We start from the raw sequence: 20,449 nt of genomic DNA, 5'->3' as shown, positions 1-20,449 counted from the left end.
ACATGTAATCTGTAAAGTTGCCTTACTGAATGAACCCATGAAGAGGACCTTACCCACAGTCAAGTGTTAAGAAAATGAATGCATGAAACTAGAATAAAACAGTTTTTTGTTGTTGTTGAAAGCAGAGGCTTTGTTCTTTCTTCATGTTCAGATATTCAAACAACAAAATATTCTGGGGGCCATGACATTTTTATATAAATAATCAAAACTGCTGGTGGTGTCTGGCACCCGAGAGCCGCTGAAATGACATTACTTTTCACTCTAATATCCTCACTGAAACACAAAGCCATGCCATAAGAAAAACCATAGAAGATATACCATCATTATTCTATTTATTTCATAGAAATGATTTCTATCTGTTATTGCTAAGGTAAGAAGTCATAGAAAAACAGCACAAATGTACAAGTTGAAATTTACTTTACATAAATACACTAACCAGACTGGCAGATCCTACTCTGTGTGCTACTGCACACTGTATTATCTGTACATATTATCTGAAATATGAATGACCGTCATAAGGAACTATTTAACTTAAGCTGTGATGCTATATTTTTTCTTTATTTTCAAAAAAAATAAAAAAACAAACAGGCAAAATAGATCAACCCACCAATGTAACCCATAACCGAAAAAAGATGTACTATCCTTTTATTTGAGCAAAAACAGCAACTTAAAGCAACACAACGCACATATTGTAAGCAAGATGGGTTGATATGCGCTTGAGTAGCTCTTACCCTTTATCTAAGAGTGCATCTAAAACCAAAGGAAGAAAAAAAAGTTGTACATTTCTAACATTTGCATTCATTAAAACCATAACACAAGAAAATAAAAGCAATATTAAGACAGCTCTTAGCTTTTCCACCATCACATACTGTATATTATAGGTTCTCAAAGGACAGGAGACCGGTTGAAGGTCATTTTATCAGATGTGCTTGGGGCCGATCGATAAAGTGATATTATAAAGAGTCGGATGGAGGAGGTAAAATAACTGTTTATCTTTAACTAACTAATTGTCTTTGCAACGGAAGTGAATAAATCAAAACTAACTTTAGCTGGACAATAACTTTATTCTAGAGCTGCTGTAAAGCCAAATCTATATTGTTAAAAGCGCTGTATAAATGAAGGTGACTTGACTTTGGACTCTAGCTTTATGCTGACTTTACAAATTAGTAAGGCATTACTTTCTCTGTAATTGTTCTGTCCAGCGTGAGGTAGCTTAAAAATAAAAATTCTAAACTGGGCTTCAGACCACTTATGTGAAAGGTCTCCTTTAGAAGTACATGTAATACTGAGGTGAGAAGACTGTAGAAAGAAAGCCTAGCTTCAGCGTGCGCGCACATATACACAAACAAACAAATGTCTATTATATATCTGGTCGTTGGAAAAAAATGCAGGGTGTTTAATAAGATTAGCACCAATGATTATGTTTTAATGCACAGCAATTTACATACACTGTGGCGACAAGAAAGACGAACACTTGCATGTGGTTCTCAAAGTTCAGGGTGTTGTAAAATCAGAGAATAATCGTAGATGAAAATGCTAACATTCTACACTGATGTACAACGCTTGATCCAAATGCACAGGGGGGGGGGGGGGGGGTAGCACCTTAACAATAAATAAATAAAACCAAGACACACTTCTACTTCTGTCTTTTTCGCTGGCATACTCCCTTATGTACCGTTCGGTTGGATTGTGAGATGTTCCCGGAGGGCTGTGAGGGTTGGGATGGGAGATTGTCTGCCGGTCAGTCACAGATGAACTGCTAGTGCCTATCAGTGCATATCCTATTAAAAAAAAATCTTTCGGAAGCACTTTTTCTTCTAGTCATAAAAAGATGTCCCACTTAAAAAATGTCTTTAGTTCCTCTCTTTCTTTGTTCCTCACTCTCGAGTGTGTGTTGTCTCTCTCATTCGTTCTGCATCCAGGTTTCGTCTTTACAAGAAACAGACGGCGCCCACGTCCACTCCAAACTCCTGATTTGCTCCTCCAATATCCATAGGTGCAATGTCCACGATGGGTAGGCGTGAAGTCTTCTGTGATTTGTACTCGATGACCGTCTTGCTCCATTGTCCTGTGTGTTTCTGTAGGGACAAAAGACCTCGACTGTAAGGGACTGTTTTCATTGCAAAGCAAAAACGCATTCTGTGTGAATGGCCTCTAAGAAAACGCACGATAAACCTTCTCACATTTTAGTTGCCAGTTACAGTTTTTTCCAATTGCTAACACACTAAAATGACACACACAGCACAATTATTTACACTGACACACACAGAGCAAAACCTCTTCTCAAGTCTCCAAAAGTCTAAACACATTTTCTGCTTTACACACATTACGCACTTTTTAAACGCACTTAACACACAACAATCTGACATAAAGTCACATGATTGCCATTTCAAAACACTGCCATTCAAAATGACAGTCCATGATCTGATTGGCCGATACATGTGTCACCTGACCACACACCTCAATGGTTAAATAACAATTCAATCTTTTTCAGTTTACTGTTTTTTGTGAGCATATTTGTGTTCAGTCCAGTGTAAATATGTCTGCTGTGCGTATGTTGCACTGACTTGTTTGGTGAAAATTAAAAAAATATTTCAACAGCATGTGTGTGTGTCTGCAAATAGTTCTGTGCTTGTGAACAATCTGAAGAATTTTCTACAATTTGAACTATTTTAGTGTTATGGCGAAGCACACTGAAGATGAGAGCGCTCTTCATTACAGCCAACAGTGTGTCGTTGGTCAGACAGAAATCTGCTAATATGAATGAAGGGCCATTTCGTGCAGAAGTTTGATTTTGATAATGCTATATGTAGTTTTGGTTGCAATGCTTCATTTTGCAGGATATATGAGGTATTTTGCAGTTTGGGAGTGTGGTTTTGTGAATTGTCTTAAGTATTTTGATAAAACCAGCTTAGTTTGCAAAATTGTGTGTTAGCAATTGGAAAAAACTGTAATACATCAGATCTCTGTTTGAGAATGTGTATCTCTTCTTGTACAATGACCCTGTTCACACCTGGTGTTAAGATGCGTTTCGGACGATTGGATCACAAGTGGACCAAATACAGGTGTAACTGGGCCGGGGTCTGAAAAGTTTATAGCTTGTCCACTTTTGACCACTTCCAGAGGTCGTTGAAAACGCATTGCTTTCGTAGTGTAAACACTCATGTGGTTGAATGTGTTCAAACAGCCAAAATAGACGCTACTCTCCGCCTATTGACTTGATGTGGAACATTATGGGAAGCGCACAAGCCAGACGGGATTTAAACTTTGTCGGCTGAAGACGCAAGTTTGGTTTGAAGACAAAAAAACGTACCAAGCACAATGTTCTCTCAACTTTCCGGATTTCTAACACACACTCACAGCGTTCAGCGTGATCTTGCGGTTGTCAGAGCAGAAACTAAAGCTGATGCTCTCGGTGCGTTTTTCCGTCGTCTCCATTCGCGTTTATATGTAAATTTCACAAGCTTACTTTGCCCATTAGATCGAAAGATCTGAAAAAACACACATTTACCCGCCCATAGACCCTCACCTCGAAGAAATCAGGACAGAAGTGGTCAAAAGTGGACTAATTAAAACACCAGGTGTAAACAGGAATGTGTCTCCCTCGTCTATCTGTGATCCGATCGACCAAAACTCATCTTAATACCAGCTGTAAACAGGGCCAATGTCACTTAATAATAGTCAGTAATCACATTGATTCAAGTCATTTAAAGGCCGTGACACACCAAGCCGACGTCAAAGAACTAGTGGTGAAGAACCTGCGTCTCAGTTCAAAAGCTACGCTTGAACACACCAAAGGGATTAAAGGCAACTGTCAACTAATGTGCGTTCTACACCTCTGTGTAATGAAATATCTGTCTATATCAGCAGGTATTAATAGTCCATATTCTGCATTCAAAAAGGGAAACCTAAACTAGAACTGCGTATATATAAACCTGATCGCTTTCTTCATTCCAGGCGGCTCATGTTGTTATAAAAATATTCGAGCATTGAAAGATAAGCTCAGGTAAGATGACGTAAAACTAGAACAGCTTTCTGCACCGTCTTGACTTCTTTGTTCGCTTTCATCACTTTCGCTTTTATAGTCTTGCTTTGACTTGTTTGCCATGCTGAACAGCCAATCAGATTTCCCTCACTGACAACAGATGCTGATTCAACATCTTTAATCGGCCAAAATATCCCCCGACGGGGTCTGACAAGTGCCGACAGTGCAGAACACATGCAAAAACTGGGATGACTGACACTTAACAACGGCCCAACCATGGTGTGTCAGGGCATTAAAGGATTAGTTCACTTTCAAAAAAATGTTTGCTGATAATTTACTCACCCCGATGTCATCCAAGATATCCATGTCTTTCTTTCTTCAGTCGGAAAGAAATTAAGGTTTTTGAGGAAAACATTCCAGGATTTTTCTCCGTATAATGGACTTCAATGGCAACCAACTATTCCAATGTTCAAAGAGGGTTCAAATGTCCGTCTCAATGCAGCTTCAAAGTCTCGACACGATCCCAGACGAAAAATAAGAGTCTTATCTCGCAAAACGATCGGCCATTTTCTAAAAAAAAAAATATTTATATATACTTTTTAACCACAAATGCCCGTCTTGTACCATCTCTGAGATGCGCCACATATTACGTCATCACGTTGGAAAGGTCACGAAAAATTTTTTTCATTAATTAATTAAAACAAAGATGTCGGACGATTTTGAAGTTGGAGGAGAAAATGAGATGACATTTTTCACCCTTCCCTACCTTTTTGAACTGGAGTACACAGACAAATAACTTAGATGACGTAATACGTGGCGCATCTCAGAGATGGTACACGACGGGCATTTGTGGTTAAAAAGTATATATATATTTTGTTTTTTTTAGAAAATGACCGATCGTTTCTCTAGATAAGACTCTTATTTCTCGACTCGAGACTTTGAAGCTGCATTGAGACGGACATTTGAACCCTCTTTGAACATTGGAATAGTTGTGTGTCATTCAAGTCCATTATATGGAGAAAAATCCTGGAATGTTTTTCTCAAAAACCTTAATTTCTTTTCGACTGAAGAAGGAAAGACATGGATATCTTGGATGACATCGGGGTGAGTAAATTATCAGCAAAATTTTTTTTTGAAAGTGAACTAATCCTTTAAGCGTCAAGTAAACCAATATTTCCTGAGTTTGTGAATCACACTGCAATGAAAGCACAACCAGTGAGGACAACAACACTGAGGCCCTGTTTACACCTGGTATTAAGATTTGTTTTGGTTGATCCGATCACAAGTGGACGACGCTGGATACAGGGTAAACGGGGTCTAAAATGATTTGAGCTTGTCCACTTTTGGCCACTTCCAGAGGCAGTTAAAAACGCATTCGACCGGATTTCTTTCGTTATGTAAACGCTCATGTGGTCGAACGTGTTCGAATAGCCACAAAAGACCACCTACTCATTTACTTGTGATCCAATCGACCAAAACGCAACTTAATACCAGGTGTAAACAGGGCCTGAGGTGCATTGTCTACTTACTCCCTTTGTATCATTTTGCATATCAACTTTTACAGGTTACATTCAATTCCAGTATTTTCTTTAAATTCTTGATTCCCAAGCCTATTCAAAAGAGGTCAAAAGTGATTCCTCACCTTGCAACCATCTTCAAGAACACTGTATGTGAAGCGACTGTTGCCCTCCGCTCGGATTTCCACATCATTGGATCCCTGGAGCAGAAGAGCTTTCTTCAGGTTTCCAGTGGCCTCGTCCATATAGGCAATGCTGTTCTTGCAGTGGTATGTGAGGTTCTGCGAGGCCTCTGTGGACAGCAGTCTCAGGAACGTCATCTGAATACTTGCTGTATTAGGAGCCAGATTGTCGTCTCCATAGCCAAACTGTGAAAAGAGAGTTCATTAGCCAGAGATTATCTAAATCCTAAAGGATTGTTCTGAAAACGGTCCTCAAGAAACTCACATGGAATCCACCATTCATGGCTTCTCCAAACCAAACATGTTTGCGTTCAGAACCCTTGGTAGTCCACCAGTTCTTGCGTGGGATGTTGGTGGGTTTTGGATAGACGCAAGTCTCGCCGGTCTCCATGTTGCAGAACACCTTGATAGCATCAACGGTGCAGCCCTGGTTAGGATCAATCCAGTATTCACCTAAAGAGAGAGTAAACTTTCTTAACACCACACATTTTACCCATACTTTTCTAGGCCTCCCACATGAACTCCACTGTTAGGCCGCATTTACACTGCAGGTCTTGATGCCCAATTCAGATTTTTTTACTATATCCATACTATGTGCAGATAAGCAGATGAACCCAGAATATGAATGCAATGCGTTCCTCCTATAGTAAAGCGTTTTCTTTACATAATTTGATATTTTAATTTAACTATTTTAGGAGATTAAGTCGTTAAACGTTTTTCACGTTAAGTGTTTTAGAATGTATTTTATGGATATAGATTGCGCGGGCGCACAATTTTAAAAGACTCCAACGGACACAGACAGAGTGAAAGACTGGATTTGTTCTCTCGATCAGGACGGGTACAAGTGATTTCAAAACTATTCAGACGGTTCTAATTTGATTTTTGGATGCTGTGAACATTTTTAGCTTAAAAAGACTGCCACTCCAGTTTAGCATTTATTGTTGTTTCTACAGTTAAAAACCAGTTTTTCCTCATTAAAACCAAATGTGTTCATCAGAGATTGTATATCAAGAGCAGGGACATATTTGAATGCATTTTATTTTGTGATTTCACTGGATCTCCACATCGGGACTGAAGCATGAGCCGTCGAGCACTCAGGATGATTTCAAACGCGACACATTTCAGCGCCAGATCGCCTCTGATTTAACACAAACCAACGAAATTAATACTCTGCTAGTCAACTACAGATGTTTTATTTGTTATAGATATATCTGTTCTGCGAAATGTTTCAAAAAGTCACTTTTTTTCAATGACGTACGATTCGCATTGACAGGAATATCCGATCTGTCCAATTACACGGCAGGCACAAATGCACGTATCCGATTCACATCCGATTTATTTCCTCATATGAATGAGGCCTGAAACTGATCTGAGAATATCAGAATCCATGTGCTTTCTTTCCTGCTTGCACGTTCGTGGGTCATATCCAATCTGTGCCACGTGGGAGGAAAAAAATCGCAATTGGGTCACTTGAACCATGCAGTGTAAAAGCGGCCTCAGTGTCTGGCGTTAACCACACACGCCTCTGACGCTCACTCACCGCTCTTCCAGTCCGGGTGGCAGAGCTTCAGGTCTCTGCAGGTCCGGGCCGGGCTCTTTTTAGTCCCGTCCGGGCTACGAATGTCCTCGACCTGGTTGTTCAGGGATTTCAGAGTGGCATCCACCTCGGCATCGTGCTGATGGTTGCCTTCGGCGGCCTGGTCTGCCCTCATGTACCTCAAGGGATCAGGACCCTTTTCATGGTTAGACAGACCAGCAAACGCAGACATGTCGATGCCAGGTCCCGGTGGGCCAGGGAGACCGGGGGGTCCAGGATTTCCAGGCGGGCCCTTTGGAGAAGCATTGTATTTTACAGACACTTATTTACTGTTATGTGACCTTAATTATATGCAGCCTTTTTATCAGAATATTTAAAGTGCCCCTATTATGCTTTTTCTGATATTCCCTTTCATGGAGTGTGTAATAGAGCTGTTTGTGAATGTAAAAGGTTTGCAAAGTTTCAAAGTGGAGATAAATTGAGTTTTTGTCTCTCAAAAGAAAGAAGTGATTCTGAACTGAAACGAGTCGTCAGTAACTCCAGTCTCACTTCCTGCTGAATCTGCGTAGGTTTGTAACAGATTTGCATAATGCCGTGAATAACGTCTACTTTGACCCTCAAACACTGTAGTTTATCTGAGACTGGAAGAGTTTGGTTCGTGTTGTTCATGTGGAGAAGACGCTGTTTTCTGCTGACAGAGCAAATCCACTTTGATGATACGGTAAAACCCACGCCATCGTTACTGTTCGTATCACTGAGGATCAAGAGCAGAGATTCAGATATGATAATGAGCTCTTGGTTTCTGACATGGCCGCCCAATCACAACAGACTGGGCCATCTGACCAATCAGAGCAGAGTAGCTCTCAGAAAGGCGGGGTTTAGAGAGACTGAATCCTTGATCAAACCGTTTCAGACACTGAGAATAGAGCTGATGCTGCAGTGGAGATTATGAGGAAATAAAGTGTTTTTTTGACCTTGAATGAATGTAATGTAAACCTATTTTAAGAGATGCCAATCCCTGTAAAAGAGCATAAAAGCAGCATTTTAAGACCAGCATTTCCCAACCATGGCCCTGGAATATTCCCAACAGCACACATTTTGGGAGTACCGCAAATCTAGTCTTTACGAACTGTGTGTTTTTAACTAGGGAGGCAACCCAAATGTGAAGTGTTGGATGTACTTCCAGGATACTCCAGGAAGGTTGGGAACCAATGTGTAAATCTAGTGTTCGCTTTGGTACTCACGGATGGCCCAGTCTCTCCAGAACGACCACGAGGTCCGGGGGGTCCGATAGGTCCAGGCAAGCCATTTGCTCCATCTTTTCCAGCTGGACCAACAGGGCCTGGCGGTCCCTGGAATGAGACAGAAAGTCTGAGTCTCAGCACAGCGTCACCAGTTTGCATAGTCCAAATGTTTCTAATCCTGATCCTGCTGATCTCCAGAGTTTAGGTCCAACCAAGACCTTGATCCGTTGGTTCAGGTGTGTTTGAGGTTGGAGCTAAACTCTGGGTACATGGTATATTCCCTTATGAAAAGAAGATATATTTCCCTATATATGAATGATCAATATACTAAATGGTTTAACAGTATATTTAAAAATATACAAAATAATATATTGTGTTAATATATTACAATATATTGAATAAAACATAAGGAATTGCCACTTTTCATATATTGAAAATACGTGACCACATATTTAATAATATATCATAATGTATGTAATTTTATATTCAGTAATACACTTCATAATATATAGATGTATAAGTGATCAGATATGGTACTGCATGTGTAATATATTGCAGATATATTTACTCAAGTATATATATATATATAGTATATATATAAAGTATATATTTGGCAGTATATTCCCATATATTTTTGTTCCGTAAGGGTTCCTGGGGACTAAAGTATATATTTTGCAGTATATTCCCATATATTTTTGTTTAGTTAGGGTTCCTGGGTACTAAAGTATATATTTTGCAGAATATTCCCTTATATTTTTGTTTCCGTAAGGGTTCCTGGGTACTAAAGTATATATTTTGCTGAATATTCCCATATATATTTGTTCTGTAAGGGTTCCTGGGGACTAAAGTATATATTTTGCTGAATATTCCCATATATGTTTGTTCAGTAAGGTTTCCTGGGGACTAAAGTATATATTTTGCAGTATATTCCCATATATATTTGTTCAGTTAGGGTTCCTGGGTACATACTCTTGCTCCACCGGGTCCAGAAGGTCCAGAAGCACCTTGGTCACCAGGTTGACCCTGTGTGTGGATTGTACAGATGTCTTTGAGTTATCGTATCACATGTTACCACAGTATTTGTATGCAGAATGCTTTAGTTCAAATGTCACGAATAAATATCAACTTACAGGAGGCCCAGGCAGACCCTGAAGACCGGTGAAACCTCGGTGTCCTTTCTGTCCTCTCTCACCTGAATCTCCGCCTTCTCCCTTATCTCCACGCGGTCCTTGTGGTCCCTGTGATTAATGGACATGGGCATTGCAACTGCACATTAATTCTACATTGAATTCTACACTGAAAGCAGAAGTTGAGTTTCAGCACTTGAATTTTTATAACTGGCGCAAAATACATAAAGCAAGGAAAAGTCCAAAGTGTTATTAACGTGTGACAAGAAAAGTGCTTACAGGCATTCCCCGAGCTCCAGCGGGCCCCGGAGGTCCAGAAGGTCCTTTAGGTCCCTGCAATTAAATGTAATTATTGTGTCAAACATGTTCATCTTTTGGCTTAAAATCATCTTTTTAAAGTCGTTAATCCTTTTTTTTTTCCTTATTATTTTCCAGCACTACACTGGACTGTGCAAGACCTATGCTTTACAGCCTTTTAGTATTTATTAACGGCAGCTTTAAAGTTCCCCTGTGGTGAAAATCCAGCCTTTATTGTTGTTTATGTGTCTGTGTTTAATATGCTTTAAGACAAACCATGTGTAAATTCATAAGTCGACAGCATTGCTGAGTATTTTCTCTTTAAAACTGCAGTGAACCAAAGACAGTCTCAAAAACACGCTTTGAAATCGCTGGTGTTTCTGACATCACAAACTACCTTGTAACCAATCAGATCAACGTGTGATCGTCAACCAGTGGATCTCTGAGCTGAGTGAGTGAGTGGAGGCGGGGCTCATTTGCATATTCATAGAACCGTGAGGCAAGGGTGTCGAGTTACATTCAAGATATTTTAAGGCATGAAGACATTTTATTAAAGGGAAAAACACTTAAATATGTCATTTTGGTGATCAAAGATGAGTTTTAAGAGATAAAATGATTGACTACTGGAGGACTTCAATACATTATAATACATCCAGCTATAACACTTTCCAGATGCAACATCACATTTAAAGGGAAATTCAACTAAGAAAACTTGGAATGTCTCAAGACTCATTTTGATTTATGTTTTATAGCGTTTATAGTGCATTAAAGCCACTCATACACATTCCACTGAGTTGAGAAACAATCCATGGGTATCAGTGCTGAACAGAATCTCAAGGTCGACCCTTAAACTAGCTAACACAAAATCACTGATTTATGGCTAATTTGGCTTAGAAAATTCTAGCCTGTTAACTGGTTTAATCAAGTGATATATTTCTAAAAAAAAAAAAAAGAATTTTATTAATTTCAAGCTGAGAACATTTAACAACATGTGTATGTATTAGCCTACATTGTTGGTAAAAAACTATTTCAGGGCTAATTTTGTACGGATCAGATGATATCAGCCAAACTTTTTAAAACAAACCCTTTTCTCGACACAATGTTCCAATGTTTGGTCATTTCCTCAACACAAATAACAGAGCTCTAGGAATCTGTACTTACAGCCTCTCCTCGGTCTCCCTGTTTTCCAGTGGGTCCGACCGGACCAGGAGCCCCAGAACCGCCCGGAGCACCGGGAGCGCCAGCAGGACCCGTGTCACCTCGGTCACCCTGAACAGAACATCCACAGCCAGTCAGCGAGCGCAACGCACACCGGAAAACACACTGTGATGCACGAACACTACATCTCACACCTTTATTCCTGCAGAACCATCTCGGCCAGGAGGACCATCAGATCCAGGGTTGCCCTGAAAAACAATATATAATATTAAACTCATCGTGAGCTCTTGTACAATATGTATTGTTTATGCTATCAATACAAATCAATGCATTTGCCTAATCTCAATTTGTTGTTTTCTTTCAGTAAAGAATCTTCAATAAACTGAACAAATCTGTGAGAGAGTACAATATAAACTGGGAAAATTCAGTGATGATACGAAATCAATGACGGTTATAGAGGATGCTCCGAGATCCTTGTGGATCTACTGTACAATGCATAGACAAGCCTTGACTGGCAAAAGATGCCACATGATCTTCGGCATGTCGTTGACAATGTTGGGAAATTGATTAACCTCCTCAAAAGCATTTATATTGTTCAGTCATGTGACCAGCATGGAGACCTGGGGGGCAAAACATCCAAAGAACTGCAGCACAGGCCTGTCAATCACGTAAAAACTGACTCTTAATGGTATTTTTTCCACATTTTATGTGAAGAATTAGCAATTCCTGCATTAGTTTCCACATTTTTGAACAAAAAGTAAAAAAATAATAATTGTTTTCCTTCTTCTTCCTTCTCATAGCATGCTGTCTAACACTATGTCTGGGTCATTAATTGGTCTTGGCTTGATCATGTGATCTATGTAACCATGTGACTTCAACAGTTAAAATGGCTCCTGCACTTAGCATTGTAAGTTTGGCATTGAGAAAGGTCGCATGTGATCAAAATGTCACAAATGTCATAAAAGCACTTGACTTTATTTCGCTTTTTGACATCTTTCGTCTTTTGTGGAGTGTGTGGACTCTTTTGAAGTGCCTCTGAACAAAAGGTACAGCAGAGTTTCTCCAGTCGGTTGTCGGTTGTGAAAGTGAGCATTGTGAGCCCAGAATGGAGGCCGATCTGAATGTGATTGGCTGAAGTGCAGCATGGCCTTACATACAGGTTTGATTAAAGATTACAAGGTCCAAAAACTGAGCGAAATTATATATCCATAGACGAATTATTCACGATAAGATCAAAAAATGGATTGGGGTTTTAAAGGACTTCATTGTATTAAGGATTTATTGTAAGGATTTTAACAGTGGGCATTCGAGTGGGATCCAGATGTGGGCTGAACCAGCTGCTTTTGTACTGTATAAAGTGCAATATAAATAAATAAACCCGCTGTGGAAGCAACTGCAGATGATTCCTGCAATTCTGCAATTCAGAACTGGGCCACTTGATCTGGTGTAAAATAACTGCTATTGTTGGTCATGTAACTCTTTCTGTTGGTTTCTAATTTCAGAAACTGATCAATAAGATCAAAGATTGAACTCTTAGCAGTTTTTACATTCAAATCTGCTACCATCTTTACTAAATCAAAGTCGTTGAAATAAAGTGTAGATAAAATTATATTAGCCTCTTCATCTGAAAAATATAATTCAGGTGCGGCCTCAACATTGTGAGATCCCAAAACGTTTGCATACATTTTTACTGGTTGATTTTAATGGTGGTGTCGGAGGAAATCATCAGGGTTGTTTATTTAACTGGTTGATTTTAAGGGTTGTACCGTAGTGAATCCCCAGGGTTGTACCGTACCTCTCTCCCGGGTTCTCCAGCGGCTCCGGTCAGTCCCGGTGATCCCACAGGTCCAGGCGGCCCGCGGTCTCCAGATCCACCAGGAGCTCCTTGTTTCCCAGGCTCACCCTGTGATGGGCATTCATGAATGCCATTTAGTTACTTTTACCAATGTTAGCTTTGCATTTGGCCATGTAACATGGGTTAACAAGCCACTGCGGAATTTTCCATTATTTATGGCGCAATGCTTCCCTGCCATTGACATTTTTTGGCAGAAAAAGTGCGTCCATATCTTGCAGCTGTGGGTTTTATAATGCATTTACAGCAAAGGCATGGGTTTCACTGGCTGATCATCAAACATGAGAAGCTTTCTGATCATATTATCAGTTTGTCATTTTCACTGGAAACTCAACAGCTGGCAAAGTATGATTACATAAAGTCCACCTGAAAGGAAAATCTGATAGAAAGCTGATGACTGACACGGATTCCCGTCACTTTTCCATCATAAATGTTGATGTATTTTCATCATTAGGACAGTAAATGTCCGTGTGTTTCTGTGGGACTCACAGAGGGTCCAGGAAGGCCAGGGAAACCTCTTTCTCCACGCTGTCCCGGGAGTCCAACAATCCCACGCTGACCAGCCAAACCCTGAGGACCTGCCGGCCCATCCGGACCCTGGAGCGGGACAGAAGTGAAACACACAATCACACATCGCAACTTACAATCAAAGGCTGTGAACTGTATCAAAATGTATATTTCTTATTTTATTTGATGTTTTAGTCTTGTTCTAGATTTCCTGTAATGTGTTTATTATTATTTCTTTTAATATTCATTCATTATTTTGTTTTATTTTATTGTTTTAATGTTCAAGCAAATGCCAATAAATATATTTTGGGGGGAAAAACGATCAAACCTAAAACTGGGAAAAGTACTTCCTGCCCCACTAACACACAGGACTGGGAATATACAGTCAAACCAAAAATTATTCAGACACCAGATATAATTTTTGATATGTCTTTACTAGTGTGATCAGGACACTATAGATCATTTATGTAAGTGAGGAGAGCAAAATAAAGTAAACTGTGACATATTATACCCAAATATTCTTCATACAGTGACTACCAGTAACATTAATAAACATTTGGGACCAGAAATGATTCGGACACTTTGAGCTGATCATGTTTTGCTGAAGTGTGTTTTCTTTAATTGCTAATGCTCTTTTTACACACAGACTGAACAAAATGAAGCATTGCTTGGTGATTGGTTGAGCTAAACTGGTATTATCTAATTGTGTAGTTAAATTTAACAGCTGACAGATATTCAACATAATTCATGTGTGAGACAGTCTAACAGAAGGATGGGCAAAACCAGTCAAATATCAACTGAGTTCTCGTCATATTTTTTTACCATGTTCTAAACTATAGCAAATAAACTGTGATAATGTGAGAAATGTTGAAGGTGTCTTAATGAATTTGGGTTTGACTGTACTCTCTGTATGGTTTCTCTTGATTTATCAGTGTGTTTGAGGCACAGGAGCTTGTCAAGCTTATCAAGTACAAGTTTATAATGTCAGGTTGCAGTCATGTGTGAGTTATTACTGAGGTCAAAGTTGAGAAAAACAGGCACGTTTAATGAGATCCAGTAAAGCTACATACGTGAGGACCGTCTTCTCCAGGATCTCCCTTCTCACCAGGAGGACCAGCCGATCCACGTAACCCAGCGTCTCCGGGTCTTCCAGGAGGACCGCCGTCTCCACGAACACCCTTCGGACCATCTTTACCAGGAGGACCAGCAGGACCAGAGGGACCCGGGTTACCCTGAGAACGGACATTAAAGGTGCAGTCTGTAAGATTGACAGCTAGTGGTCGAAATAGGTACTGCAGTTCAAATGAAAAGTATCAGAGATTGTTGTTGATTACGCAAATACATATAACCTATATTTATATATATAAAACAGTTATGTCCGGTCGAACGATGTATTAATTAACTTCAGATTGGATTGTGTTGGTAATAGGCACTTATCTAACGCTAAAAGATGTTTCGTTCCTCTAACAAGTGCTGTCGATCTTCTCTCTGATCTGATGGTGTGTGTGAAACACTTGAGTTTTGCCACAGACTCGTCCCAGCGTCTAGAACGCAACTGATGCTTTTTCAAGCATCTCCATACTTGAAAAAACGCGGTAAACTACTTTTAAACAGGAAATTATGAAATATTTAGGTACATATTTACAGCGGGTCTATTCGCACAGGATTAGTATTACCTGAGGTCATTTTTCCGGACCTTTTTACTGAAGGTAGAAGTCGCTGTAATCTTTACTGATATTGTCCGTGATGATCACTGAGATACACATTCGGACGGGACTAAAATCACAGAGAAGCTCTGGTAATAATTACTTTACCACACCTCTCCATGTTAAACTAGTCCCGTCCGAATAGGGCTAAAGTTAATGAGTTGATTTAACCGTGTTTTAATATGCTCTCATAGAGATTTTTAGATGGATAGAGAGGCTTTTTAGGTTGTGTGGAATCTGCAATCTCTGACCCAGTTTCTTCGCTGTGTTTCCCGCCAACTGGCATCCCAGGGTGTCTCAATACTATTGGGTGAACTGGCAGTGGGCGGAGTCTCACAGACCAAAAGAAAAAAAACGACTGGCAACACGGAACGTGTAAAATAATAAATAAAATATCTGGGTTTTTCATGTGTTTTTCAGAGAAACGAGTATGTGAACTTAGCATGTTTCCTAAATATCTGCAAACATATGGTATTTTTACGCTTTAGTAAAGCACCTTTAACATGTTCTCATGTAGAAACTGTTAGTAAACACATTGGGGGACATGATGGACAGAGAGGCTTCAGCTTGACCATTGATAGTTTGTGCTGATGCATGCTTGTCAGAACATCGATTACACTAATCAAGGCCTCGTCCACACTAATACGGTTTCATTTGAAAACGCATCTTTTCTCTCAGTTTTGGCCTTCCGTCCACACTGAGACGGCGTTTTTATTAATGAAAACGAAGCTTTTTTGAGCGCTCTCCAAAGTGGATCAATTTGAAAACGCAGTTTTCGTGTTGTAGTGTGGACTGTGAAAATGAAGGCATTTAAAAACGATGACGTAAGTTTAGTCATGTGACGCATATTGTACCAATAGATATTGATGTTTATAGCGCTGTTGTGCCTGTTATCTGCTATTCACTCTCACACTGTTGCTGAAATATGTGACTTCACACACTCTTCATATCACAGTCCTGCAGAGATGACAGAATACACTCACATCTGCTGTCCTGCGGTGAAACATGAGCAGTTTTAGCGTTTTACACCAAACATATAATAGTGAGTGAGAGCGACCTGGACCATCAGTGAATGAGGAGATATTCTGCTCAATAAAATGATCCTGTCAGAAGATTTGCGCGATAACTTTATTATTTATTTCTCCGTCTGTATCGTCTCTGTGAGCTTTAGTGAGGGTTTACGCATGCGCTGTAAAGATGAATTTAGCGTTTTCAGGCGGTTTTCAAAAGTTTCTCATTCGCACTGAAACGCTTAGTGTGGACATAGAGCGTTTTTAAACGAAAACTCGGTTTTCAAATGTATCCGAATTAATGTAGACGTAGCCCAAATGTTGTACAGTGAACTATTTTTAGTGAACAGGTCCATTGATTTACTTACATTGGGTCCAGGAGGTCCGACTCTACCGGCGGCTCCAGGGAAACCGGTGGCACCCTGCAATAATCATTAAAAAAATTAAATTCATGATCGACATTCACAAAGAACACCCTTTGGTTTGCACTTACAGGAGGTCCTTGAGCACCACGAGCCCCTTTCGGTCCAGACACACCAGTGGGTCCCTATAACCAAAGCAGGAATAAACAATATGAAGAAATTTACATTTACATTTAATCATTTAGCACACGCTTTAATCCAAAGGACTTACAAATGAGAACAATAGAAGCAATCAGATCAACAAGAAGGCAACAGTATACGAATGCTGTAAGAAGTCTCAGTTAGTCTAGCACAGATCACATAGCATGTTTGTTTTGTTTTTTTATCAGAAAAACAAAAAAAAATAGAATAGTATAGAATAGAAAAGGTAAGTGCTAGTATTAATTGGTCAGGTGCTGACGAAAAAGATGTGTCTTTAGACATTTTTTGAAAATGGCTTAAGACTCAGATGCTCGAATTGAAATATAATATTGAAATAGAAATACTATCGAACAACAGAACTGCAGTAAAGCAAATGAAATTGGCCTATGTTACCTGAGGACCTGGAGATCCAGAAGGCCCCTGAGGGCCCGGGGCACCAGCATCACCCTTCTGTCCACCTTCACCCTGCTCTCCTTTAAGCCCAGGCTGTCCATCTGCACCCTAACACACCAAATAACACATTTAACAATCAATGGCAATATTAAAGAGCACCTATCAGGCTTGTTTCCATGTTCATCTGTGTTTAGTGTGTAATGTTGCTGTTTGATCATGAAAAAGCTCCAGTTCATCTCTATATCAGTGTCAGTGTTCCTGAACTCCTGAAACGCCTCCATTGTAGTCTTGAGTTTCTTCCTCATTATAATAATTAATGCGCAGTATAAAGGGGCGGGGCCTGGTTGAGTTAGTTAGTAGTGTGTTAAACTGGCGGTTATGGAAAGGGGCGGGACATTTCCCAAACACACTCAAAGCGCTCGACCAATCACAACACACTGCTCCAGCCGACCAATCAGAGCACAGTGTGCTTTTCAAAAGGAGGGGCTTCATAGAGACAGGAAGTAAACAGAGTGTTACTGACAGACTGGGAAGAGAGGAGCCGCAACAATGGAGAATATGAGGAGAATAATCAACATTCAAGGAGGAAAACCTGTTCTAGTAGAGCCGGAAACAACATCAAGACTGTAAAAAGGCCTAATATGGCCTCTTTAATAATTACACTGAAAGGACAACAACGCCTTTTGTGCCATTAATCAGACGCAACTGTTAATTCATCATTTATAATGTTACTTTTAAATGTTCCTGATTATGGTGTTTTATTAAAATCAGGTCTATTCATTTCTGAATGAACTATGAATGAACTGAATGATTTCTTGTCCCTCCACTACATTTCTTTAAATATGTCTCAATAAGAGTCCACAATGCTGAAAAAACATTGTCAAACCTTCTCACAGCTCCAGCTCGTGAATCAGCTTGACCACTTCAGATCTTTTAGAAGGACTTAAAGCTTTAACTGCTCAAGTTCAGTCCTCTCACATCTATATTCATGCTACAAAACTGCCATACGGTTGCAGTAACAGTTTTAAACGTCTAATATGACATACTTCACACAACATACGGGTATGGATGTAGAGACAACAGACAAACAGAGAGCAGAAGCAGAAACAAATCATATAAACCATGTTCTGGGTAATGAGCTGATGTAATTACGTCATTTCTGATTTGACAGGACACTCTTCTATCTTCTCTTATTCTGAATACTGTCATCTCAGTGCGTTCTTTATCAAATACATATACAATCAAGCAATTATAAGCATTGACTTTCCAACTTCACTTTATTTTCTGCAAAAATGAAAAAATGAGTTTCACTTTTAGTTGGGTAACCTCTAGGTCAAAGAAATGTTTATTTGTGCACTGAGAAACAGCTATTCCAGTAGTTTGATGGTAATGTATGAGAAATAAATAAAAAACAGCAGTTATTAAGATTATATTGCTGTACTTACAGGTGGACCAGCGAAACCAGCAGGACCATGAGGACCGGTCTCTCCTCTGTCACCCTGTCAAAGATAAAGCCTCAGTTTTAGTATATGTGTACTTGTTCATTCTTATACTGTATGTACACTAATGATGCCTTTCCATCAGCTCAAACAGATCCGTGTCTTAATCCGTACAGCTTGTTCGTGTTATGTTCTTTTCCTAGAATGTACAACGCGATATGTATAAAGCATCTATATATAACCTTTGTACATGGATTACTAAGTTATCTAAATTTAATGATTTCATCCATTCATCTGTCCATATATATATATATGTGTGTGTTGATATGATGTTGTTTTCTAACTGTATTATGTCATTATTTTGCTGTCTCGCTGCCAGCCAATCGCTGCATTGCATTGATCACAGTTGAAACATCCATCCTTTCCAGTGAACACAAGAACTTAGCCAGATTTTAATCCAAAAATGTGTTTCAAGATCCAAATTATCACGATGAGAAGATCTGGCATACAGGGTGTCCAAAAGTGATGTCCGGCCTAGAAAACTGACATCTTCACCCTTTATTTAAATATTATTAACAGTGTTAAATATTTTGTAAGCATATTGCATAGCTGTGCTTGGATTAAACTGTTTTATTTGTGACAATAATGCAATGAAACATGCCAAATTGTGTGACATAATTTTTGCCCAGGCTGTCATACAAAGAAATTATGATGCATAAACAAGAGAGAACCAACAAAATATTAATAATTGATTATGTGTTCATGTAGAGGGTCAAAAATCTGATTTTCTTAATATATCTAAAGGGGTCCCCCAGGGGTCCATTTTGGGACCTGTTTTGTTTTCTATTTATATAAATGACCTGGGTAACGACATACAAGCAAAAAACACTTTTATGCTGACGATACTATTATGTATACACTTGCTCCTTCCATAACACACGCAGTGCAAGAGCTTCAAACTGCATTTCAGTCATTGCAGAGTGCTTTTGTGAGCTTAAAATTGGTTTTAAATTCACATAAAACAAATTTTCTGTTTTTTTAAAGGGCTCATTCACAAGTACTTGATCATTTTAGCATGTATACATCTGATGGTAACAATATTGAAAGGGTATCCTCTTACAAATACTTGGGCATTTGGATGGACAATAAGCTTTTGTTCAATGTACATATTTGTAATCTAATCAGAAAACTCAAAGTGAAAATTGTGTTTTATTTTAGAAATAAATCTAATTTGACTTTTCATGCTAAAAAGAAACTTGTAGAAGCTACCTTCCTAACTGTGATTGATTATGGTGATATATTATACATGCATGCAGCCTCCTCCAATCTAACGAGCCTTGATTCAGTCGACCATGCTTCATTACGCTTTATTACAAATGCAAAATCCCTTACTCATCATTGCATTCTTTATGAGATGGTGGGTTGGACATCACTAACTATACGAAGAAAACAGCATTGGTACATTTTTATTTATAAAGCAATGTAGGCAAACTTCCAGCGTATCTTTGTGTTAGTTCTGGCAGTTTCCAGCTACACTCTTCAAAGTGTTTGCTTTTAAATGTACCTAGAGTTTTTACAGAACATGGACCCTGGGCATGGAATAATTTGAGACAAATTGGTGTCTATTGGTGAATTTAAAGGCATTATAAAGACAGTGGTAATGAAGGCTTGTGATTGTTTTTGTTGAGAGGATACTATGTTCTAATATTTCTTTTTATTTTGTCTTTGTTGTATTTTAACATGTTGTCTTACTGTATGGCTGCTACCTTGGCCAGGTCTCTCTTGTACAAGAGATTTTAATCTCAATGAGACTTCCTGGTAAAATAAAGGAAACTAAAAAAACTAAAATGTTTTAGTCAGTGTATGCCTTTTCCTGATTTTCTATGCATTTAATATTTTTGCATTGTCAAAATAATTCCTTTAGATGTTTTT

General features: G+C 39.1%; 1 protein-coding gene across 4 annotated transcripts in view; it reads right to left on the bottom strand.

The window, feature by feature from the left end:
- Window positions 1–629: 629 nt before the first annotated feature.
- The window catches only part of col2a1b (collagen, type II, alpha 1b), a 77,561-nt gene continuing 57,741 nt past the window's right edge, over window positions 630–20,449 (bottom strand). For all 4 annotated transcript variants that reach the window (XM_079857260.1, XM_079857261.1, XM_079857262.1 and 1 more), the window contains 17 exons: window positions 18,524–18,577; window positions 17,079–17,186; window positions 16,616–16,669; window positions 16,491–16,544; window positions 14,477–14,638; window positions 13,389–13,496; window positions 12,843–12,950; window positions 11,242–11,295; window positions 11,051–11,158; window positions 9,872–9,925; window positions 9,596–9,703; window positions 9,435–9,488; window positions 8,466–8,573; window positions 7,225–7,513; window positions 5,950–6,137; window positions 5,628–5,870; window positions 630–2,078 (listed from right to left, as the gene is read on the bottom strand). In XM_079857260.1, the coding sequence (XP_079713386.1) occupies window positions 1,932–2,078; window positions 5,628–5,870; window positions 5,950–6,137; window positions 7,225–7,513; window positions 8,466–8,573; window positions 9,435–9,488; window positions 9,596–9,703; window positions 9,872–9,925; window positions 11,051–11,158; window positions 11,242–11,295; window positions 12,843–12,950; window positions 13,389–13,496; window positions 14,477–14,638; window positions 16,491–16,544; window positions 16,616–16,669; window positions 17,079–17,186; window positions 18,524–18,577 (2,001 nt within the window). In that variant the 3' untranslated portion in view covers window positions 630–1,931. The remainder of the gene's footprint in view (window positions 2,079–5,627; window positions 5,871–5,949; window positions 6,138–7,224; window positions 7,514–8,465; window positions 8,574–9,434; window positions 9,489–9,595; window positions 9,704–9,871; window positions 9,926–11,050; window positions 11,159–11,241; window positions 11,296–12,842; window positions 12,951–13,388; window positions 13,497–14,476; window positions 14,639–16,490; window positions 16,545–16,615; window positions 16,670–17,078; window positions 17,187–18,523; window positions 18,578–20,449) is intronic.

The sequence above is a fragment of the Squalius cephalus genome (assembly GCF_949319135.1).
Source record: "Squalius cephalus genome assembly, chromosome: 22".
Classification (NCBI taxonomy): Eukaryota; Metazoa; Chordata; class Actinopteri; order Cypriniformes; family Leuciscidae; genus Squalius; species Squalius cephalus.
The sequence above is the reverse complement of the archived record's forward strand: the minus strand, read 5'-3'. Positions and strand labels throughout refer to the sequence as shown.